This window comes from Spermophilus citellus (assembly GCF_964194105.1).
Source record: "Spermophilus citellus genome assembly, chromosome: X".
Lineage (NCBI taxonomy): Eukaryota > Metazoa > Chordata > Mammalia > Rodentia > Sciuridae > Spermophilus > Spermophilus citellus.
The window spans coordinates 11777401-11802648 of NC_138190.1; the positions used below are offsets into that span (position 1 = coordinate 11777401).

The window sequence follows — 25248 nt, forward strand, 5'->3', positions numbered from 1 at the left end:
ATTCTGTTACCCAAATGGCCTTCATTCTAAAGAACATCCCAAAGATACAACCTTACCCATTTCTACTCAAGAAGGGGATATGTGCATACATATGAACCCACTCTCAAGCTTCTAAAAGAATGACACGATTTTTATTTTAAAACTTTATTTCTGCAAAGCCAATCAAGAAGTGTTGGAAGGAAAAAGTGTAAAAGTTATCCTTGCATATTCAGGAACAGCAAGCACTTAGTTTGAGAAAATGAGGACTTAAAACAGTTGAATCAAAGGCAGTACCCTGCTACTTGTATTTTAAAACAATGGTGATATTCTTTCTTAAGCAACATTCTTTTCTTCCCTAACAGCTACAATATGATACAGTACGCAACAGCTCACTTGAAAGTGCTAGAATCAGAATCAGAAGGTAAAGAACGCCATAAGCCATCCACTTAACATTTCCTACTATACAATGCCTTTTTGGCGCTTGATAAATCAAGCATTCATGTAGCATTACATTCATCAGAAACATTTCTCATACTTTGGGTTTAAGATCCTTGTCCCTCCAGTTCCGATGTTGTGACATCTGACTCTTCGTCATTGTAAATATTTTCAGCCTGGGGATAACAAATAAATTCACAGGTAAAACTCCCCAAGGGTTTCACAAAATCATCTAAAAATAGAATTTAATCCGTCAATTCTAATTTTAGGATTTACTGTCAATGTGTTTTAGTGTTGGAAATTACAGGACACTTTTTTTATAGTAATTTGTTGATTAGTTCCATTTTTGCGTTTTCCAAAGACTGATAATTAAGAATATTGGCCTGCCTTAGGTAATTCCAAAAACACAACTAGCCACTCAGGCGTTATTTAATCATTGTTCATGAAAGGTCTTTTCTGAAAGCACTTTTAGGTATCACTTAAAGAGTGATGACCCTGATGTTTTTATGAAAGGCTCGGTTAACAACTCAGCATCTTAGAAATGGCAAATATTTAGTACTCCTCATCATAGAGCTTGGTATCATTTGAACATTTCAACATTTCTCTCTGATATCCTTCATGCCCATGACACACAGACACTGCAGACAGCAGTGAGGCCAATGCCAAGACCCCAGTGCACAAAGAATACAGCAAAAATGCAAAGCAACAGATGCTTTGTGTGTCTGCATATGCATCTTAAACAGACATGCAGATATTTCTCCTGACCTGACAGGTGTAGCAGACAAAAGTACCACTATGGAACCAAGATCACTGTTAAAGCAGAAAAAGTTCTTCAAACTGTTTCCTTCCTATGAGTACATATTTAGGTATAATATGTACCTAAATATATGAAGTATTTCTATTACATTGCATCACTAGGGAAAATAAACATTTCAGCTTACCATTTGCCATATCTGCATGATATTATCCTCAGACACTGAGCAAATGACCCAAGGCTCATTGGGGTTCCAACTGAAGTCCGAAATCTTGGCAGTGTGTCCTCCATGAATGAACTGTTAATAAGAAAAGTGTCATGGTTTCATACCTTCTCCTTTTGATTCTAATACTTGGATTTTAAAATAATTTTTAACAGTCTTTCACTAGAGATGCAGCTCAGTGGTAGAGAGCTTGCCTAGCATGCACAAGGTCCTGAGATCAATCACCAGCACCACTGAACAACGACAACAAAAAACACCACCAGCTTTCCAGTTTGGAAGGGCACTGACCCACAGTTTAGAGGGTAGGCAGTACAGGCCTTATAAGCTATATTTTGCAAACTGGCTCAGTATAGTGTGCATATCTAAGTTGTAGACGGGATGCTTCACTTCTGTGTTCTTTGGCATGTGTCCCCTAAGAACATTTTTCTATATTACCATTTCTATGTCATTTCCAGAATGCCATTTTCATACCAAATACAATGAACGTAAATGCAGCATATAGAGTTAGGTGCAAATGTCTTTTTTTTTCTTTTTAAAGAGAGAGAGAGAGAGAGAATTTTTAATATTTATTTTTTAGTTCTCGGCGGACACAACATCTTTGTTGGTATGTGGTGCTGAGGATCGAACCCGGGCCGCACGCATGCCAGGCAGCGCCCTACCGCTTGAGCCACATCCCCAGCCCCAGGTGCAAATGTCTTAAGGTGATATTTTTCCAGTGTGCCAGGTCACATACTCTTTCCTATACTAGCCCACCTGCCAGAGTCTCCTGATTCTTCTCCGGCTCCCTGTCTCTCTTCTCCTTTAACTTAAATAAAGGCATAGCTCTCACCCTTCTCAATCTTCCCGAGGTACACTGGGCCAAAGGAGAGAAACTCTTGGCACTTTCCAACTCCAGGGTCCCTCACAAGGTCCAAACTACAACAGCTTTGCTACAAAATGCTGAAGGGGAACAAAGTCTTATTTCCTTTAAGAGACAACCTTATGGAAAAGCAATGTCTTTTATTATCTTTGAAACAAGATTCGCAGGAACCAGTTCTTTGCAATGATAAAAATATAAACACAATGTTTTGAACTGGGAAGTCAGTCTTCCCTGATAAACTTTTAAATTGACTAATTTGACAATGATATCTCTGTCTGATTAGGTTATATCCAATGTTACTGTTTTACCTATTCATTTTATCCACATAAGTGAAAGGGTAAAGAGCTTTTCAAAATACTCAAGGGGTACACAAGTGAAAATATTTTAAGACCACTGGCTTGGAATATATATAAGAGATACTGTTATATTAAAATTATATTTATGTAATCCATCACTTTTAAGTGCCCCTTGATTCAGGCTTTCTTGAGAAGAGCAAAATCCTAGCAGACTTCTTTAAAAGATCATGAAAAGTTGTTGCAGAGTCATAATACACAAAGTAATACACTTTTCTCTCAGTATCCAAAAAAAAAAAAGCTAAAACCTTGAAAAGGTCATGCTAAGTAATCAGTCACAAAAGACCATATTCTTGTTTATGTAGCCAAAATTATACCAACAAAAAGCAGATGGGGGACAGGGGAAGAATTGGAAGTTGACAGCTACATTGTTTTATTTCCTCAAGGACAAAAATGTTCTAGAATTGATTTGTGGTGGTTGTACAACTCTGAATATATAAAAAAATCAGTGAATAGTATACATTATAGATGTGAATTGTATACTATGTGAGTTATCTCAATAGAGTTGTTACCAAAACATATAAGTGAAAATTGCTAGACAAAAATAATTGGGAACAATGCTCTTTCAAGACAATACCTTAAAAAAAAAAAAGACTTTTCAGAATAAGTCACCGCATATAGAATAAAGCATTTAGATGCTACCCTCAGGCCAGGGAATTTATTTATTGAGAAATACTCTTTTTTATATAGCAGTGGTACAAACACTAAATACACTGGTTCATCTGAGGCTTATTCTGGTGCTTTGCTGATTTCTGCCCAGAATCCCAGGGCACGGGGACCAGCTAGTTGAGGAGGAAAAGGGGCTAAGGATATTGGTATAAGTTGGGACTTAGTGAGCATCTGTATGTCAGGCTTACTCTCAAGGGCTTTAACTTTTCAAAGTTGAAGCACAAGTATACAAAAAATTAGTACTGGCTTAATAGCTAAATAAAACGTATGCTACAGAGTGATGAATCATTATCTGCCAAATGACCGGAGGAGAAAAATGTTGAATTCAGAGCAAGGGCAAAGTACCATGGCTAAGTCTGGCAATACGTCATAGGAAAATTTTTCCATACTTTTAGAAAGTATTAAGTATTTCTAACTGGAAAGCAAGGGTATTACCCCTCCCAAAAAAACTGTTAGAAAATATACTTTAAACCATTGAGAAATTACTATACAGTATTTTACATGAGCTCAAACTGCTATGTCATTGAAATATTCATAAAAACCTACTGGCCTCTATTTACTATTTTCAATAAATGTCAAAGCTCAATAGCTATAACCTCTAGGACTTCCATTTTGAAATCATCTGCAAGAGCAAGAATTTGAAGTTGTAGACTCATTCTTTTTTTAAAATATTTTTTTAAGTTGCAGCTGGACACAATACCTTTGTTTTATTTATTTGTATGTGGTGCTGAGGATTAAACCCAAGGCCTCGAATGTTCTAGGCAAGTGCTTTACCATTGAGCCACAATCCCAGCCCCTGAAATTGTGACTCACCCTAGAGATAAATGGATAAAAGACAAATAATCCAATCTGTATATAACATTTTGTATAAGAAAGCTAATGCATACCAAGAGTTCTGGAGGCCCATCTTCTGCATCTTCTGCTGATTGTTCTTCTCCAATTTTACTATTAAGAAAGAACATAATGCTTTCATTATTGAAAATTTTTTAGCATAAATATACATGAAACCAGTAACAGACCAGAAAATTCATCTTAAAGCATGCACACACTACTCACTCCCTCTCAATTAGGGATTTTATATTAATTTTTGGTGGGAGGGTAGAATGTTTACTTTCAGGAAATAGGTAAGAGCTATTCATAATTGAAGTCGCAGAATGAGGAATTGTTCAAATAAACTTGACTCTACATTAGAATTAAAAGGTGAAACACGTTTTAAAAATCTACAAGCAAAGAATGCACATTCTTTATGGTCTTAAACCCTTTATTCTTCTTTTTATATGGGGACTGAAGCCAAGGGCGCTTTACCACTGAGTTACATCTCCAGCCCTTTTAATCTATTTTGAGATAGGGCCTTGCTAAGTTGCTGAGGCTGGCTTTGAACTTGCCATCTTCCTGCCTCAGCCTCCCAAGGTGCTAGGATTACAAGCAAGTGCCTGGATGGCCAGAATTCTTAACACCTTTTGCATTCTAGGAGTGAAATACATTACGCATCAGTACTTCAGATCTGTCTAAAGATATCAGCAACAAAACATTATGAAACATATAAAATGGTGTAAAAATGGTACTGGGGATTGAATCCAGGGGCTTGTGCACGCAAGGCAAGTACTCTACCAACTGAGCTATATATCCCCAGCCCCCCCTTTTAAATTTCAATTGTTCTTTTTAGATATGCGTAGAGTATATTTTGACATATATACATGGAGTCCAGCCTAAATTTCTTAGGAAAGCAACTCTGAAGTCAAGAAAAAAGCAACTCTGAAGTCAAGAAACCTTAAAAACTGGAGAAACTATACAATGAGCCCCAAGAGAACATAAGCTCTGGATAGCAAGGGTTGTCCCGGTCTCCTTCACAAAGGATTCCCCAAGTGGTTATACAACCTACATTGGGAGCTCGTATCTGTGGAATGAGTCAATAAAAAGCACAGAAGAGGGGCTGGGGTTGTGGGCTCAGCAGTAGAGTGCTCGTCTGGGATGGGTGGAGCCCCGGGTTCGATCCTAAATAAAATATTAAAAAAAAAAAAGCACAGAAGAGCAAAATGGCAGAACTGTAAGAACAGCCTTGCTGGTGTACTGTGAAATCCAATGAGAAATGATTATCTCTCACCTTTATTCCTTTCTATAGTAAGAGTGTTTTATAAAATTATCTGGATGCACAGGCTGGGATTGTGGCTCAGCAGTAGAGCACTCACCTAGCATATGCAAGGCGCTGGGTTCGATGCTCAGCACCACATAAAAATAATAAAATAAAAGGTACTGTGTCCAACTACAACTAAAAGAATATTTTAAAAATACCACTTCATGGCTGATATCAAACATGACTCACAGAAATTTATTTTATCATAAATTGCTGATTTTGCTTTTATTTTATAGACCAGGAAAGTACTTAAAAGTTACTTTGTAACCTGCCACATTAGCATAGTCATGCAGTATCCTGTCACCAGATTCTAAATTACCTTAAATCCCACACATTCAGGCGGCGATCAGTACCACTTGAAGCCAGAATAGTTTCATTATGTGGAGACCAGTGGACCTAACAAATAGATATTTTGAAAATGTATTTAAAGGACACTCTGTTCCTGGTTTTGTGGCTATTTTTCTAATCCAGAGTATTTTCCCATCTCATGATGTTTCCACTTCTTGGACTAGAGCCCTTGCATCCTGTCCCAGCCTTTCCTTAGTACTGAGAACACAGGTAGGGGGCCCCATTAAACTTGTTCAGTTCCAGAAGCACCCCAAAAGCCTTAAACTTTTCAACAAAGTGTATGCTATGGAAATCTCTGTGTTAAACCAAGTATATTTTTTTTTTTACTACTGGACCTGCCATACCAGTACACCTAACTGAAAATCCTTAGATTTCACATTTTTTTGGTACCAGGGATTGAACTCAGGGGCACTCAACCACTGAACCAACCCCCCAGCCCTATTTTGTATTTTATTTAGAGACAGGGTCTCACTGAGTTGCTTAGCGCCTCCCTGTTGATGAGGCTGGCTTTGAATCTGGGATCCTCCTATCTCAGCCTCCCAAGCTGCTGGGATTACAGGCATGAACCACTGCACCCAGCAGATTTCACATTTTAAACCAATCCTGCTTGCAAGCCTTTTTCTTCTACTTCTGAACTAAGGGCGTGTAAAAAAATCTCCCAGTTATTTCCCACTTGTGTACATAATTATACAGTGGAATCAAGTGGCTTTGAAAAGAAAAAGTATCTCACGCCCACCATATAAAAGAAAAAAATGAAAACTTTTATGTTACAAAGCATGCAAACACTAAAACCTGACATACAGACACCAAAAAACTATCACATACCTGGAAAATTTCATCCTTATGAGATTCGAAGGTATGGAGTTTTAACTTTAAGTTACGCAGATCCCACAAAGCTACAGTCTAAAACAATAATAAAGAAGTGAATTCATTTCTGTGCTTTACATAAGACCTTTCAAATATCTGATTAATGTACAGAACAACTGAGTTTTGTAAACACCAAATACACAAAAACTTTAAAACCTTATCCGCAGAGCCAGTTGCTAGAATGAACTCGCTGTAGGGATTGAAGGAGAGGCAGTTGACCTCGGCGGTATGCGCATCCACCAAATGGCTCGGTTTAGAAGTGGTATTGGACCTGGTGTCCCATCTAAAACACAAAGGTATAAGGCATACAGCACCCGAGGAGTATGCTGAGCCTCCCAAACCTCTCACACATTCATGCCGGATCCAGTCAAAGCCATTCCACTCTGCTGTAAGATCTGCTCAATCCTGAGCAAAGACACCATTACATAGAGCTGGCAATCTGGATTTTGACCACACATTCTAAACCTAGAGCTATTATTTCTGGATCTTCTTTTATTAGATTCCTGACTTAATTACTATTTCAAGCACACACAAAATAAGACTGTAGAGAATAATAATTTGATACATACAACTGGCCTTGTCAAATTTCAGTATTTTACCATATTTGTCTCAGTTCATGACACAAGCAGTGTTCTAGAACTGAGGATAGAGATCAATGGTAAAAGCACTTTCCTATCATGTGTTGAGTCCTTGGGTTCGAACTCCAGTACTGTGCCCCTCACCAAAAATAAAATAAAATAAAATAAAGGTATTCTAGGTGGTTGAATTCAGCCCTGTGGCCACAACCCTCACAGAATCACTCTCTCCTCGGACCTCCAACTGAAGTAATTCTGGGTCCCAATTTTAATATGTTTTTGTAGTGCTAATACTACTATAAGCATTTTCTTTCACACTATCTTTCATTTTTAAACAAAAAGCTATTTATTCATATTGAACAGTAAACCTTATTAAAAAGGCAATTATAGACATGTAATTCATTGTATTATCTATTGTACCTCACCTAAAACTTAAAAAAAAAAAAGACCCAAATCAGTCTACCACAATCACTAATGGTCATTCAGATCACCTATCAAGGTCCCACTGATCTTTCCATCTTACATCATAAGTTTCTGATCATCAGCGACAGATCCAAACAATGACTCATGCAGGAGATGCCAGGCCACATCCTCTACAACAGCTGAGTGGCCAGTAAAGATTGCTTTAGCATCCACAATTTTGCCTTCCTTTGGTCCTGCATTTATATCCCACAGGCAGACAGTCTGAGGGAGAAAGAGGGAATGAAAAGCTATAAGACAATGATTCTAAAGGTTAACATCTTATTTAAAAATCTTCACTAAAACCCAAATTTACTTAATAAAAGTTAGAAATGCACATAAGAGAGAGGTAATAAACAGAAGAGTGTGTTGGTGCAGAATCCATGTGAGTTTGAGTGAAAAGAAACTAGATTTTGGGAGTGGGGGCGCTAAGTATGATAGCAGGCAAGGAATGGACACTTAAGTTGTAGTTTCTATCTCTGTACATTCAAGTATTTACAACTCATGGCAATGGCACAACAAATCAGAGCCAGGAACATGGTTCTGTTGAGCAGGAGTGCACATCTTAAAAATTCCTACTAGGATTGGAAGATTGAGAATTAAAACTAAAACATGACTCTCAAAAAATAAAGCTTTTTGGACAAGTTTTTCACTTCATGGCAGAAACAACCATAGGCATCAAGAGTTGTAACAGTGGAGAAGTCATGGGGCCTTCCTCAGGCCTTAAAGATCACAAGAGCCCCAAAATTCTGTGTCTTCATGATCAAGGTTTTCTCTTGACATTTCATCACAAAGAGTTAAGAGCAATGTATTCAGTTTTTATAAAAAATATTTTAAGCTATAAGGCAATGATTCACACTTGATGGTTTAAAATAGGAAGCAATTTTTTTTTTTCTTTCTGCAGTGCTGGGGAACTATCACCTCAGCATCTGCTAGGCAAGTACTATCATACCAAGTCCCCAGCCTAAGAAGTAATTCCTTTAAGGTATAATTCTATTGATACTGGTATTGGCCTCATCTCTTTTTCTTTTAATTGTACTGGGTATTGAACCCAGGGGTGTACTACCTCTGAGCCATGTCTATCCCTTTTGATTTTTTTAGATAAGGTCTTGCATGGTTGCCCAAACTGACCTCCAAATTGTGATTCTCCTCTTAATTCAGCCTCCTGTGTAACTGGGATTACAGGTATATAATACCTAGCTCTGCAGGCCTTATTGCTATTGCACGCATGCTCTCTCTTTTGGCACTGGGGATTGAACCCAGAGGTGCTTAACCACCAAACCACATCCCCAGCCATTTTTATATATATATTTTTTAATTTAGAGACAGGATCTCACTGAGTTGCTTAGGGCCTTGCTAAATTGCTGAGACTGGCTTTGAACTCACGATCCTCCTGCTCAGCTTCCCAAGCTACTGAGATAATAGGCGTGAGCCACTGTGCTGGCCCATCCCCGGCCTTTTATAAATTTTTATTTACAGACAGAAACTAAGTTGCTTAGGGCCTTACTAAGTTGCTGAGGCTGGCCTTGAACTTAAGATCCTCCTTCCTCAGCCTCCAGGGTCTCTGGGATTACTGGTGCATGCCACTGCATCCAGCATCTCATCTTTTAAATTTCATTTTATTTATTTTTTAAGTTTAATTTCATCATCTTTTTAAACTGCTTTTAGTGTTTTGGTTTGCAGTGCTGAGAATCATGCATCCTAGGTAATTGCTTTACCACTGTGCTATGCCCCCAACCTCTTAATCCACCCTCTTTTATAAAAGGGTTGCTGTAACAAAGCTGTTTCCCAGTCATAGGTATTTTCCAAGTTAACAAAAACATTTAAAAAATTTTTTAGTTGTAGATGGACACAACATCTTTCTTTATTCATCTTTATGTGGTGCTGAGGATCGAACCCAGTGCCTCATGCATGCAAGGCAAGTGCTCTACCACTGAGACACAACCCAGCCCCACAAAAACACTTCTTTACATAATACATGTGCCTTAGTCTCTGCTGTCACCTAGACTAGAGTACTCTAGCATATAATTTATATATACCAAAGAAAAAGGAATGTGTAGAAAGCTCCTGTCATCCACTCCTGCTTCCTACCTCAGAAAGAGCCTGGGAAGCCAGGTGTGGTAGCACATGCCTGTAATCCCAGAGACGTGGGAGGCTGAGGCAGGAGGACTGAAAATTCAAAGACACCTTCAGCAACTTAATGAGGCCCTAGGTAATCTGAACCCTGTCATAAAATAAAAATTAGAAAAGATTGGGGATGTGGCTCAGTGGTTAAACAACCCTGAGTTCAATTCCTAACAACAAAAAAAAAAAAAACCCCAAAACCAGAAAGAGCCTATGAAGATTAACACCATGTGAGGCACTTGGGGAGCCCTTGGTAATTGACAACTATTATTATTACTAAAAATTCTCAGTCCAGTATCTTTAAAAGGTACTAGTTATTAGATTACTCTTGACTTGAGGCAATTCTCTATTTTTGTTATTTAAAATAGCTTGAGAAAAATGGTGATCAACAAAAATATAAAGGTCTGACACATGACAGGCCATTCTAGGCACAGGGATGTATTAAGGAAGGTGGCAAAGAACCTGCTCTCCTGAAGCTGACACAAAACACTAACTATGGCCAAGTTATATGAACTTTGAAAAGCCTCAGAAATTTAACTCTTACTTGGAATCATACCAAATACATTTTGCCTATTGTCAGGGATCCACCAGAAAAGATATGGGGGCTGTTAGTGTTCAGAATGCTATAAACATTGATCTATGATAAACTATCAAGATCACTTTGCATTTGAGTGATACTTTTAATTATTAAAAAGTAGCTTTTATAGCTGGGTGTTGTGGCATACACCTGTAATCTCAGTGACTCTGGAGGCAGGAGGATGGCAAGTCAGAGGCCAGCCTCAGCAACTTAGTGAGATCCTGCCTCAAAATAAGAAATAAAAATGGGATGAGGATGTTGCTCAGTGCTAAGTACCTCTGGGTTCAATCCCCAGTACCAAAAAAAAAAAAAAAAAAAAAAAAGATTTGAAAACATTTTGTCCAAAAGAGAGATACAAATGGCCAATAAGCATAAGAAAAGATGTTCAATATAATTAGTCAGAGTAATGCGAATCAAAACCAAAATGAGATACTACTTCATATCTACTGGGATGGCTAAAAATAAAAAGTATAGGGTCTGGGGATATAGCTCAGTTGGTAGAGTGCTTGCCTCACATGCACAAGGCCCTGGGTTCAATCCCCAGCACCACCACCACCAACAAAAAAAAACGGGGGGGGGGGCTGGGGTTGCAGCTCAGTGGTTGAGTGCTTGCCTTGCATGCATGAGGCACTGAGTTCAATCCTCGGTACCACATACAAAAATAAAGAAAGAAAGAATAACAAAAGCCAAGTATTGGCAAGGATGTTGAGAAAGGGGACATTTATATGTTGTTGGTGGAAATATAAAATGGGCAGCAATTCTGGAAAAGTTTGGCAGTTCTTCCAAGTTAAACATAGTGTTACCATAAGAACCAGCAATTCCACTCCTAGGTAATTACCCAAGAAAAATGAAAGCACATCCACACAAAACTGGCACAAAAAAGGTCATATCACTCAAAATAGACCAAACAGGGCTGGGAGACAGAATAGACCATAGTATAGATACAGAAAATTAGTGTCAATGGTTGCACAACTTTTAAATATACTTACATTAATCCCACCCTGTAAATGTCTAATAGAATTTCCATCATAAAGGCCTAGAGGTCCTCTTTTAAAGAATGGGAGATCTTCCCATTTTTCCTCCATTCTAAGGCTAGTTCAAAAGAGCTTTGCAGGGGCTGGGGTTATGGCTCAGTGGTACAGTGCTTGCCTAGAATGTGTGAGGCATTGGGTTCGATTCTCAGCACCATATATAAATAAATGAATAAATATAGGTCCATCAACATCTAAAAATATTTTTTAAAAAAAGAGCTTTGCAAGGGGCTGGGGATTCAACTTAGTAGTAGAGTAGCATGTGTCAGGGTCTGAGTTTAATCCCCAGGAGTGAAAAAAGAAAAAAGAACTAGCCAGTGTGTACCCAGGAGTTCGGACCAGCTAGCAAGACACTGTCTGAGTGGTGGTGGGATTATGAAGTCCTAAGGCTCATGTCTGAAAACCAATGCTTTAACATCTGGGAAATGTTATAATAAGTGTTATTTTAGGAAATCTTTTATCTATAAAAAGGTGATCCTTCACCACAGCTCCACCAAAAAAAAAAAAAATCCTTCAGTATAAAGGTGTCTGTACATAAGCAGATTAGAAAGAATATATTTCTCACATGGTCATCAGATGCACTTAGGAGATGTCCACTCAAATTTGAATTCCAGGATAGACCATATCCTTCCTTTTGGTGACCTCTTAACCTAAGATCAGGATTACATTCTCCACTTGGGTCTACCAAAAAAAAAAAAAAAACACATTATTATTATCTACTTATAATATTATAAGTGGTGAGAACAAATTCTTGCTCTTTTGCTCGTGAACCATAATAGCAATTCCATATAAACAAGGACTTGGTCTGACCTGGAATTGCTTTGAAAATTTACTCTCTTGCTTCATATTAAATATTCTATGCAAACTGAGCCTCATGACAGTTAATTAAATGGCTAGTTTCTTACCTGATATGATACTATCTCCAACATGGAAATACTGAAAAGTAGTATATCTAGCCCATAAATTTGTGTAGTGGCAACACCCACACCCCACCCCTTGCACCTGAGTCAATTTTTAGAAATACTTCTAACACAGCAGGTCTGGTTACTCAGTCCTCGAATGTCTCTATGGTACCCTGCAACCATGAATGACCCTTGGCTAAGTCCTGAGAATGTGACCTTTGGAGAGTTCTTTATGTCAATGTGATGAAGTTGTGTATACCCAGAGCACTGGGGCATGCTGTAGTGACTTGTCAAGACTTGTAGGACTGTTCAGCAAGAATTCATGATGTATCTGGCTTAACTGTTGGGGTCCTGAATTTTCATTACCATGGCCAGTCACAGAACACGATATGCCTAGACCTCCATTAAAATCCCCAGACTCTGAGGCTCAAAACAGGCTTCCTTGGGCACAGTCATTTAACATATGTTATTGGGGTTTGCTGCTAAGAAAAACCATGTTCTTTGTGGCCCCAGAGAGGAAGGACTCAGAAGCCCTTGATCACTGAACTTCACCTCATGTGTATCTTTTTATTCCTGCCTTGCTCTGGATCCTTTGTCATAGTAAACCTTAGATGTAAGTATAACTTGCTATTAGGTCCTTTTGGCATATCACCAAACTTCAGGATGGTTACAGGACCTTCAAACAATTTTTAACCTTATAAAATACTGTAGAGCATAATACTTTGATCTTAAAAACATTATCATTTTGAATCAAGAAAAATGCTCAAGTAATGGCCTGGCCTTGTTATTACTTACCTGGTTTAGCAGGATGTTTTGTATAGTCAAAAACCAACACATCAGAAGATGGTGTTTTTGTAGCAATGATGTGAGGGTTCTGTGGCATGTAACGAGCACGGTTTACTTCTCCTTCATGATTAATTTTAATTTCACATTCAATTTTCCCGGTTACAGAACCAAAGCCACCAAATTCTAATGTGCATAGAGAGAAATAAACACATATACTTAGGATTAAAACTCACAAGTCTCTGTTTAATCAACCCAACAGATTTTACCATGACAAAACACTATAGTGCAAACTGATGAGACAGAGAAAACCCAAAAATATGCATCTACTTGCTACTTGAATTTATTATGAAAGTTCATTTGCACTGGAAAATATCACTAGCTGCCTGATGTAAGTTAATTCAGTTCCACCTTGGATTTAAAACAATTAAAACTACCCTCTTTCAATTGTGAAGACTATATAGTTATTCACAAAAATTTTAAATAACTACATATTAAACAGGCCAACAGTTTTTTAATTCAAATTTAACTCATTTGGAACTGTCAATTCATCAAAACAAAACTGAAATGGAGCAAAATGTCATAGGCACTTATGAATGTCAAAATGTATTTCATATAACAATGCACTAAATCAAAAAAGAAAACAGGAAAGGTTTTACCTGAATGTGAACACTCAATCAATCTAAAGGCAGAAACATTCTCACATCAGAAACCCATGTTGACTAATCCCCACTTGTCCTTAAGACACATACATATATGTGGTTCATCTACACGTGCAGTGCCAAAATTAAAACAAGGGGGTAGGGCTGGGGTTGTGGCTCCGTGGCAGAGCACTTGCCTACCACGTATGAGGCAACAGGTTTGATCCTCAGCACCACATAAAAAATAAAGTTAAAAAATATTTTTAAAAAGCACGTAAACTTCTCCATCTAGTACTTAAATAGAACTATAGTGTTATAGTCATGAAAAAGGCCTTGTAAAGTAACAAAACTGCATAAAAAAATAAGATAACTTCTGAAAAGTAGCAAGATGTTAGCAGAAAGAATACAAGTAGAGGACATCTAAGCAGATAAAGCATAACAAGAACATTTTCTTTTTTGTGCTCCTAGATAAAAACTTGAATTCCATGCTGACACTTCAAAAGTTAGCAGGCTTTATATTACAATTTTGTTATTTCTTTCTGACTGGTGTTATTGCTTCTTTGCACATTCTTTTTCAGCTTACCCTGTGTCTTGGGTCAAGGACCACTAACTCAAATGTCTAAGGGAATCATGCAGTTAAGAAGTGAGAAAGGCAGCTGGGTGTGGTGGCGCACGCCCGTAATCCCCACGGCTCAGGAGGCTGAGACAGGAGGATTCCAAGTTCAAAGCCAGCCTCATCTAAAGCATAGTGCTAAGCAGCTCAGTGAGACCCTGTCTATAAATATAATGCAAAACAGAGCTGGGGACATGGCTCAGTGGGTGAGTGCCTCTGAATTCAATCCCCGGTACCCCAACGGGGGGGGGGGGGGGGACGTGTGTGTGACAGGGGCCTGGGGAAAAAAACAAAAGGAGTACACCATTTCTCAGTTCTAGCCAGTTCTCCTTCTCTCCTCTTTTTTTCCCATTGGCACTGGAGATTGAACCCAGGACTGTTCTGCCCCAGAACTACATTCCCAGTCCCTGTTTTCACATTTAATTTTGAGACAGGGTCTTTCTAAGTTACACAGGTTGGTCTTGAACTTGCAATCATTCTCTCTTAGGCTCCTGAGTAGCTAGGATTTCAGGTGCGCATCATTGTGCCTGGCTAGCCAGCTCTTGCTATGAGAATGCTTTATAAACATTGGCTCCTACATCTTAATATCAGCATCTAGTGATTTGTCTCTGAGGCAAACACAGCTTGCTACTTCAGTGGCAACTACTCCAAAGCTCTTCCACCCAGTCAATGGAAAAAATGTCCTTCAACCTTCCTGACTATCCCCTTCTACTTATAGATATGGTGATACACGCCCATAATCCAGCTATTCAGGAAGCTGAGGCACAATTGCTAGAGCCTAGGAGTTCGAAACTCCATTAAGAGAATTCAATGAACCCCATCCCTACCTCCTGTGTCTCTGCTCCAAAGATGTCCCTCCTTCCTGACTTTCAACATCCCATCGCCACGGACTCCAGTGGCTTTAATCTTCCTGCTACAAAGACTTTCAGGTCTCCCAATTCTTTTTTTTCCCCCATTCACTGAGCTACATCCCCAGCCACCACCCCCCTTTTTTCTTAAATTTTGAGATGGGGCCTAAGTTGCTTAAGGCCTCATTAAGTCGCTGAGGTTGGCCTTACATTTGGTGATGCTCCTGTCTCAGACTCTTTAGTCACTGGAATTACAGGTGTGTGCCACCATGCCTGGCTCTCAATTCCTATTTAAAACAACTCTCCTTTAAAAAAATTAGAGCTGGACACATTGGTGCATATCTAGCCAATCAGGAAGCCACTCAGGAGGATCCCCTGAGCTCACGTGTTGAAGATCAGCCTGGGCTACAGAGAAGACTGTCTCAAAAAAAAAAAAAAAAAAAAAAAATATATATATATATATATAAATAAAATAAATTTAGGTGTTCAGGTATGTTTTTCTTTTAATACAGAGCTTTGACTTCCACAACAATAAACATGCTTTAAAAAAATAATGATTGAAAATAAAGATGTTAATTGGAATTACTTGTCATTTGTTAAAATGCAGTAACTGGAAATATAACTTTAATAATTGAATAGATCCACATGTTATACACAGAGGCTTTTTTTAAAAAAAAACATTACTAGGGCCTGAACCCAAGGTTTAACACATGCTAAATCTCTACCCTAAGCTTCACCTCCAGACCTTTTATTTTGAGACAAGGTCTCTCTAGGTTACCCAGGCTGGCCTTGGATTTGCAATCCTCTTGTCTTGGCCTCTCGAATAGCTGCAATTACAGGTATGTGCCACCATGCCTGGCTAAGACAAATGATTAAACTGAAAGCCAGTAAGTATTCCATGGGTAAAAGCTACATTAAAATTTCTGATTTTAGCTGTTTACAAAACAATCCATCAGAGGGTGTAGGAGAATGAATTATAAATTGTGAGACAACCTGGGTAAATCATTCTGGGTAAAAACTTAAAAGAACAAAGCCTTTTAAGTTGACAACGAATATGCCACACAACCCAGCAATTTCAATATACTAGATAATGTAATACTTTATGCCCAATAATAGTCATAAATATTTTAAAAATGTTATATGATAAAAAGTCTGAGGCATCGAAGAATTAACCCAACAGGTTTGGTTACTTAGCCATCACACCTGAGGGACACCTCTGAGGGACACAAGGACCATTACTGACCCTTGGCCAACTCCTGGGAACATGGACCTCAGAATGTTCTCTATGTAATTGATAGATTGATGATTTTTTTTTTGGTGTACACCTGGAGCAATGAACCATGATGTACCAGTTTGTCAGGGACACTTTGCACAAATGTCAAGATTGATGATATGCACTTGCTTTCATTACCGGGGTCCTGACCTTTAGTTGTAATGGCTGGTTGCCAGCAGGATATGCATATGCAACCAGCCCTCCAAGAAAGCCTCAGACCAAGACCTAAATAGCCTTCCTCGGACAGAGATATTCCACACATGTCCCTATAGCTTGCTGCCAAAAAGAAAACATATCCTGTGTGGTGTGGCCTTGGATGAAACTTGTGCCAGACCTCCTTGAACTCACCAATGCATATCTTGTTCCTGCTGCTTTTGTTCTGTATTCTTTACTGTAACAAACTTCAGCAGTAAGTATAATGTGCTATTGAGGTTTCTGAGTACTTCCAGCAAAATTATCAAACTTTAGGTGGTTGTGGGAATATCAAAACAGGGAAGTGTTGTTAAAAACAAAAAAAAAAGTTAGGGGCGAAAGTTACAGTGTGTACCTAGTACAGCTGACCCCTGTGTTAGAACCCCAGCACACACAAAAAAACAAAACAAAAATAAATCATTCCTTTTAAAAAAAGGTTATAAGAATCCCAAATTAAACCTGCCACTACTGTGTCTCTCCCCCTACAAAAAGAACATCACTTTTAACTCTTTGGTATATACGCCTGATTTTTTTCTGTACGCATATCAACACATTACTTTCACCAACATAGTATAATAACACATAGCAGTTATTCATTTTATTATCGTAGATAACATTCCATACCAGTGTATGTAAATTTTTCTTACTCTTATTAATTGATGAATATTATTTCAAACATACCATAATGTGTTTAACCAATTTCCCACAAACCAACATCTGGCTTGCTAGGTTGTATAGGATAAAGTCATATAAATTACAATGCTGAGACAAAATCTGATAGTATCAATTTTTAATAGCACGTTTTGAAAGAGGCACAACTCTCTTTGACAACAATATTAGAATATGTTATACCTACCACCCTTGTCACTGTCACAATGGGAAGCATCAAATTGTGCATCATCATTTGGAATATGAACTCGAGCCACCACCAGATGATTCTGCTCATCAGACGTATGAGTGCCCAACACTAGCCAATGAAGGGCATAATCTTTTCCTTCCGGTCTGTTCAAGAAAGAGAATTAATCACACTAATCCTACAGGAAATTTTCAGTTGCTATGAAATTCAGTCTAGTCCCCACAAAATACATTAAAATTTCTTTAATGAACATACACTAAACATCCACTAAGTACTTCCTTCCCCCCTACATCAACTTTACAATCCCCACATTTGCAAATGTAAAGAAATAGTCTTTTACTTATTTATTTGGGTCCTGGGGATTAAGCGTAGGACTCAGGGGCACTCAACCACTGAGCTACATCCCCAGACCTATTTATTGTATTTTATTTAGAGACAGGATCTACACTGAGTTGTTTAGTGCCTCGCTTTTTGCTGAGACTGGCTTTGAACTCAAGATCCTCCTGTCTCAGCCTCCCTATCAGGCATGCGCCACCATACCTAGCAAGAAATAGTCTAACCACAACAAGCAGAGGACTTGTTTCTTTTTCCTTTTCTTTCTTTTTTCCTTATTTTGAGACAGGGTCTCCATAAGATGTTTAGGGACTGGCTAAAATTGCTAAGGCTGGCCTCAAACTTGCAACCCTCCTGCCTTAGCCTCCCAAGTTGCTGGGATCACAGGCTTGCACCACGGCACTGGGCTTGCTTCTTTTTTAAAGAGTCATCCTTCTCTTCCTCAAATGTCAAGGTGAATACCACCTTTTTTTAGAGCATCATTCTGGGGAAGGCAGTTTCAACTCAGTAAACCACAATAAATATCTACATAGTAGTCCATCACTGATCCCCATACTCCTATATCCTGATTTCTTGCCTATAGTCCTATTTTAATGTACTAAATGTTTCTGATTTCCGAATAAGAAACAAGGCAGAATAGAAAAAATAAAGTGTTGAGTCAGTAAAACTGGGTGTAAATCCTGAGTCATACTAAAATTAGCAACATAAAATTGCTTTCTTCACCTAAAAAACAGATTATAAATGCAAATGGTATGATGTCAAAAAAACCCTCATTTGTGTTTATGATGCCTATAGTTCTATAGAGGTTTTTGTTATCTTGTTCTATGGAAACTTACTTTAAAGATGAAGAACTTGCCAGTGCCTCTTGGCACCTTGGTCCAAGCAGTGATTTTTCCATTGGTATCTACCAATAATACATTTCCATTTGTATTATCTAGAATAGCAACTTTCAACGGTTCTAGGCCCCAATACTAGATAAGCCAGTTACTGTCCTTAATTTCAGTTGTACAAGGAAACAGTTTTTAAAAAAAAGTTTGGAGATTACATCTAGGCCTGTAAGTTAGTAATAGGTTAAGAACTACAAAATGTAATTTTACCAAGTTATGATGTGGCTTATGGTAAAAAAAAGAACACACACAACACCAAAAACAAAAGAGGTAGCCATGGCTAAGCAATACCAATCTGTTTGGGGGGAGGGGTGGCAAACAACATGGAACTTAGTTGATGCATGCACAGTAGGCCAAGAATATGATGTGACTATCAACAAAGGTAATTAATTCCATCTTATATAGTCATTATATGGGGGGGATGGTAATGTGCATAAGCCTATTTATTTTTAACTGAAATCAGGCTCTAAACAAAGTACTTTAGGAGGACTTGGACAAAATGAAACCTTTACAAGGAATGCCAGTTTAAAATGAAAGGAGATATAGAACTCCTAAGAAACAATTTGAAAAGAAATAGGAATGTTTGACAGGAGGCACCACAGAGCAATGTTAGGGCTGACATAAATGACTTATTGGGAGAGGAGAGAAAATAACAAAAGTTATTTTAAGCAGGAAAACTAAGACCAACAGGTAAAAGTGTCAGCTAGATAGGCTAGTTTATCATTGGACCTAAGGAGCACTGTCTCAAGTGGACTGAAGGATTTTAAAAGATTCCTCTTTACTCAATTATTCTAGTTTCTCCTGACTTATCATAAGTAATTTTTCTTTTTACTACAAACCTTTTCACCTCTATTATTAAAACACAGCTTACCTTCCTAAAATCATCAAAATGATATGATTTTTCTCTAATACTGGACATACCTTAAAGGTTTGCAGAAGCACTAATGGTAAAAGATCTTATCTATCTTGAGTACTAGAATCCTTTGACCCAGTAACTGCCACTAGAAAATTCACCCAATAATCAGAAAAATGTGCTCTTTTAAAAGATTATTCTCAGCAGCACTGTTTGAGAAGCAAAAGACTGAAAACAACCTACACACCCATCAATAAGGAACTAGTGACAAAAGCTATATCCATAAATAGAATTCTTGGTGCCCTTAAGAAGAAGGGAGTAGCCCGGTGCTTTGACCCATGCCTATAATCCCAGCAGCTCTGGAGGCTGAGGCAGGCAGATCGTGATTTCAAAGCCAGCTTCAGCAAAAGCAAGGTGCTAAGCAACTCAAAATAAAATACAAAATAGGGCTGGGGATGTGGCTCAGTGGTTGAGTGCCTCTCTGAGTTCAATCCCCAATACCCCACCCCACAAAAAAAGATAAAGGGAGTATAGCTGGGCATGGTGGCACTCGCCTGTAATTCCAGCAGCTCACGAGGCTGAGGCAGTATGATTACAAATTCAAAGCTGGCCTCAGCAACTTAGGGAGACCCTGTCTCAAAGTAAAACATAAAAAGGGCTGGGGATGTAGCACAAGGATTAAGTGCCCCTGGTTCAATCTCCAGTACCAAAAAAAAAAGGGGGGGGGGGAGGACAAGTAATAGCTAAGCATGTTGATAGGGAAAAATCTCTTCAATATTCACTCTAAGAAGACAAGTGAACAACTTGCTATCATAAAAAAAAAAAAAAGAATAAGAGCTGGGCTTGGGAGGCTGAGACTGAAGAATTCCGAATTCAAAGCCAGCCTCAGCAAAAGCAAGGTGTTCCGCAACTCAGTGAGACCCTGTCTCTAAATAAAATATAAAACAGGGCTGAGGATGTGGCTCAGTAGTAGAGTGCTCCTGAGTTCAATCTCAGGTACCAAAAAATATTGTCAGAAAAATTATCTTCAGCTCCATGTATATAAAATACAAATCAATCTCACGTTCAGATTTGATCCCACCCAGGGTATCTCATTAAATATATATGCAAATATTCCAAAATCAAATATTTTTGGTTCCAAGCATTTCAGATAAAGTTTTAAAAGATAATGCAGGCCAAATATTCTTTAAGTACAACATATTTTAGGTCACATTTAAAAAACTTCAGTAAAGGGCTGGGATTGTGGCTCAGTGGTAGAGTGCTCGTCTAGCACGTGTGAGGCCCTGGGTTGAATCCTCAGCACCACATAAAAATAAATAAAGGTATTATGTCCAACTACTTCTAAAAAAAAAATGTTAAAAAAAAGACTTTAAAAAAACTTCAGTAAATACCTTTCACTGAAATTCAAGTAGTTATTTCAACTCTTACAAATTATTTTTGAACAGGAAGGGGTGGGAGAATCAATAGTCACCACTTAATGTTCCTATGCTGTGGAAGGCACTTTAACATGCAAAATTTTATTTGATGGGGCTGGGGATGTGGCTCAAGCGGTAGGGCGCTGCCTGGCGCAGCGAGCGGCCCGGGTTCGATCCTCAGCACCACATACCAACAAAGATGCTGTGTCCGCCGAGAACTAAAAAATAAATATTAAAAATTCTCTCTCTCTCTCTCTCCCCCCTCTCTCACTCTCTCTTTAAAAAAAAAGAATTCACATTTGAAAAAAAAAAGATTTTATTTGATTACTTCTAGTGTAGGCAGTCAGTACTATCAATTCCTCCACTTACAGACGGGACAACTCAAAGATAGACTGAACAACTTGCCCTAGTTCACAAAGGTAATAAGTAGGGGCAGAATTCAAACCCAGGTGTCTTGACTTCAAAGCCCCTGTTTTTTTTTTCTATTATGGTACAATAGGTCAAAAAGATTTAAAAAAAGACAAATCAAGTTGCTAGCAAATATTAAATCTTCTTAACAGGAAGATAAAAAGAGGCAAACACACAAACTTCCAAACCAGAACCTGAATACTCTTGAGTATCAGATACTCAGCGCCCCCCCCCCCCCAACCTCTTCAGGTCTGGGGATTGAACTCAAGGGTGCTCTGTCACTGAACTAAATCCCCAGCTCTTTTCTTTTTTGAGATAGGATCTCACTAAATTGCTGGCCTCGGGAGTTGGAATCCTCCTGCCTCCATCTCCCAGGTAGCTAGGATTACAAGCCTACACCACTGCAATGGACTTTAATCTATTTTTAAATCTGTTCTAAAGTAGCTGTAAAGCCAGGCATAGTGGCGCTGGCCTGTAATCTCAGCAGCTTGGGAGGCTGAGGCAGGAGGATCCAAAGTTCAAAGCTAGTCTCAGGAACCTAGCAAGGCCCTAAGCAACTTAGGGAGACCCTGTCTCAAAATTAAAAAAACATAAAAAGGGCTTAGGATGTGACTCAGTGGTTAAGCACACCTGAATTCAATCCCTGGTACCCCAAGGGGAAAAAGAAAAAAAAAGAGCAAGCAAGCAAACAAGCAGTTGTAAAAGTCAATGCTCAGTGCTGGGGGTATAGCTCAGCTGCAGAGCATGGCATTCACAAGGCCCAGGGTATGATGCCCAACACCAAAATATCAGTGCCTAGAAGTTTCCATTATTTAGTTCAAGATGCTTCCCACATTTGTACATGTACATTTAGATTTTTCAAAACTCCAATGGAAGCCCATCTGTATGTAAGTCAAAGTTTGCATATGGAATCTGGCCATTATAAGAGCAATTTTATATAAAATTAGCTTACTCTTATTTTTATAACTTGCCGTAAAATCCTCTTTTGAATTAGAGTCTGATTTAATCCTCATTAAATTATAGGTTCACAATATGCAAACCAATAATATCTCCCCACCCCAGCATTGGGGATAGAATCCAGGGCCTCCCACATGCTAGGCCAGCACTCTATCACTGAGCCACACCCCCAATGCCAAATTCAATACTTTTTTTTGTACTGCCCCTTTACCACTGAGCTACAGTCCAGCCCTTTGTTTTTTATTTTGATCCAGGGTTTAGCTAAATTGTTTAGGCTGGCCTCAAGCTTTTGGTCTTCTCATGCCTCAGAGTTGCTGGGATAACAGGGGTGTGCCACCACACCCCGCAATTCAATACACTTTTAAAGGTATGTGTCCAAGTTCCTACTAGAAAAGTTGCAAGTCTATGAGAAAGGTAGTCAAATACTGGCATTGCCTCAATTCTGGAGCCAACCGGTTTGGATTGGTTAAGCCCAGAGTGTAAACTGGAAGTTTTTAGGCTCAGATGTGTAAACCAAGGTTTGTAAGCCTGAGCAACCACTCACTAGCTGTAAGTTTTGGGGTATGGTACTTAACAGCCGGGCGTGGTAGCGCATGCCTGTAATCCCAGCAGCTGCGGAGGCAGCCTTAGCCATGTAGGAGGAGCTAAGCAACTCAGGGAGACCCTGTCTCTAATAAAATACAAAACAGGGCTAGGGATGTGGCTCGGAGTGCCCCTGCCCCGAGTTCAATTCCAGGTAAACCCGCCCCAAGAAAAATGTACATACACCATAGTATTGTTATGCAGATTAAACCCAAATAACAGAACATAAAATTTATCTGGTCCAGTTCTAAGAGCTCAATAAAAATCACCAATTCTTAAACTCTTTCATGCTATAAACCAATGACACATTTTCTTTTGGTTAATTGCTGTCAATTTTTTCCCTTTGCCAATTAAAATGTATTCACCTTAGGTGTCATTTATTTACACTTGTGTTCATTTTGCAAAAATTTAGAAAGCCATATGCTTGTAATTTGGGCACTTTATGCTGTTTTTCCCCATAGCTCACATGCCAAGCAGGCGCTCTACCTCTGACCTACACCCCTAACCCTTTTCATTACGTACGCTATTTTTCAATAATTTTAAAGAAATGCATTGGGAGATGCTGATCACTGAAGTCCAAGTAATGTCAACCATATTCAGATGTTCCTCTCAACAGGTTTTCTCTCCCATTACCACACCCCACTTTTATGCTAAAAATCATCTAATAAATCACAGAGTTTTGAAAATAAAAACCACCTGCCACCTTATCCAAGGGTATGCTTATGTTCTATGTATAAAATGCCCAAACTAGGATATTCAAAAGGACAGTTAAATTTATGCAAAACAAAAGTTGCCAGAAACCCTTACTTAGTCACTTCAGGAAGCCACTGAACCGTAAGACTAGGCCACTGAAGAGCATGGGTCATAACCAGGTCATACAGAAACGGTGTATTCTTCTTCCAGATTTTATATTCTTCATTGATGACACGCTCCTCCACAGTATCTTCAAACACTGAAATTTGGAGAAAGCCCACACGATTAAGTGGCTGAGAGGGATGGAAGTCAAATCCATACACAAATACTAGAGGTCACCTCGAGATGGCCACACCTTATCTTCTTCCTTTTACCTATAATGTGGACCCAAACAACTAATTGCTCTTTCACAATGTGGAGAGAATAATAACCAGGAAGCTCATTTTTTCCACTTTCGAGATCAATACGTACGGCATACACCAAATTGGGTCATTAATTGCACGGACTGCGAGATTGTTTAGCATGTTACAGCTGTTCACACCTGTTCTAAGATGACGACCTGTATGTACAGGGGGCTCCACAACCCACTCGGAAGGACAAATCCACGTGTAGCAGAAACCCATAGGCCCGCTTCCTGGATCCCCCTCCAGGAGAGGCCCCAGCTCACACAACGCCATCTCTGGCAGCCATAGGCCGGCGGACTCCACAACCCCCTGGATAAGGGCCGCGACCCCAAGACGGACTACGAGCACGCGCGGAAGGAGCCGCCGCGCTCGTTTCCCAGCGGTGACCGCCTCCGCCCGGAGGCCCAGAGCGCCGTAGGGAGCGAAGCCTGGGGGGGGGGGCGGAAAGAGGGGGGCCTAGTCTTCGTCCCCATGCCCGGCTCCGGAAGTGCTCGGAGCCCTCCGTATGGCGGCCCCGTCCCGCGCAGGCCCCTCGAGGCGCGCGCCCAGTCTCGCGCCCGGCCCCGCCCCCTGCTCCTCACGCCAATTCGCGCCTTTCGCCGGCGCGTGCAGCGGCCTCTCGCGCCCGCCGCCCCCCGCAGCCACGGCGCGCGCCGCCCCGCAGGGCCTCTTACTCTCTTTACTCGCCATCTTGCGTCGGGTCGTTCGCCCCTCGTTGCCTCCTCGGACTCCTCTCGCTAGCCAAGAGCAGCCCGATTGCTGGCGCTCCTTCTTTTCCCAGGCGCGTCACGCACTCCTAGCTCTGGAAGCCTGAGCTCCGTCTTGCTGCCTGAGTGCTCCCCAGACGCTGCGTCCCTCTCTCCCGCCTCTTCCCCGCTCGCGGGTATCGAGGTCTGAGGCGCTCTTCTCTCTCTCTCCAAACTTGGAACGAGACTTTTCAACCCGCGCCTCCCAGCCCGCCCAGGCAGCTGAGCGCAGGCGCATCCGCCCTGGGAAAAATGAGAGGCGGTGGAGAGGCGGGCCTGGGAGCCAACGGCTGGGCCGCCTCCACCAATGGTGTGCGGCGGGCGGGTTCACGCGTCACTCGGAGGTGGGCTTTCGGAGGTAGGTGGGGCGCTCCGCGGCAGGAAGTTGGCGAGGCGCAGGCGCGAGGACTCGCCCGGCGCTCCCAGGGCCGGTCGCGGGGGCGGGTGGGGGCGCGCGGGGGTGGGGCGAATGGAG

The 25248-nt window shown here is 40.0% G+C and overlaps 1 protein-coding gene across 3 annotated transcripts; it reads right to left on the minus strand.

Annotated features, from left to right (window-relative positions):
- Positions 1-128: 128 nt before the first annotated feature.
- Positions 129-25026, minus strand: RBBP7 (RB binding protein 7, chromatin remodeling factor). Of its 3 annotated transcripts, none has more exons than XM_081276347.1 (12): positions 24894-25026; positions 23738-23882; positions 17496-17641; positions 13085-13258; positions 11953-12068; positions 7720-7880; positions 6778-6904; positions 6580-6657; positions 5726-5802; positions 4160-4217; positions 1356-1466; positions 129-590 (listed from the first exon to the last, which is right to left on the minus strand). In XM_081276347.1, exons 1-12 carry the CDS (start codon positions 25009-25011, stop codon positions 522-524), a joined length of 1380 nt encoding a protein of 459 aa, XP_081132473.1. In that variant the 5' UTR covers positions 25012-25026; the 3' UTR covers positions 129-521. The 3 variants fall into 3 exon arrangements, with proteins under 3 accessions (XP_081132473.1, XP_081132472.1, XP_081132474.1); XM_081276346.1 differs by lacking the exon at positions 24894-25026 and adding an exon at positions 24702-24868; XM_081276348.1 differs by lacking the exon at positions 24894-25026 and adding an exon at positions 24165-24528.
- Between the last annotated feature and the right edge of the window lie 222 nt (positions 25027-25248).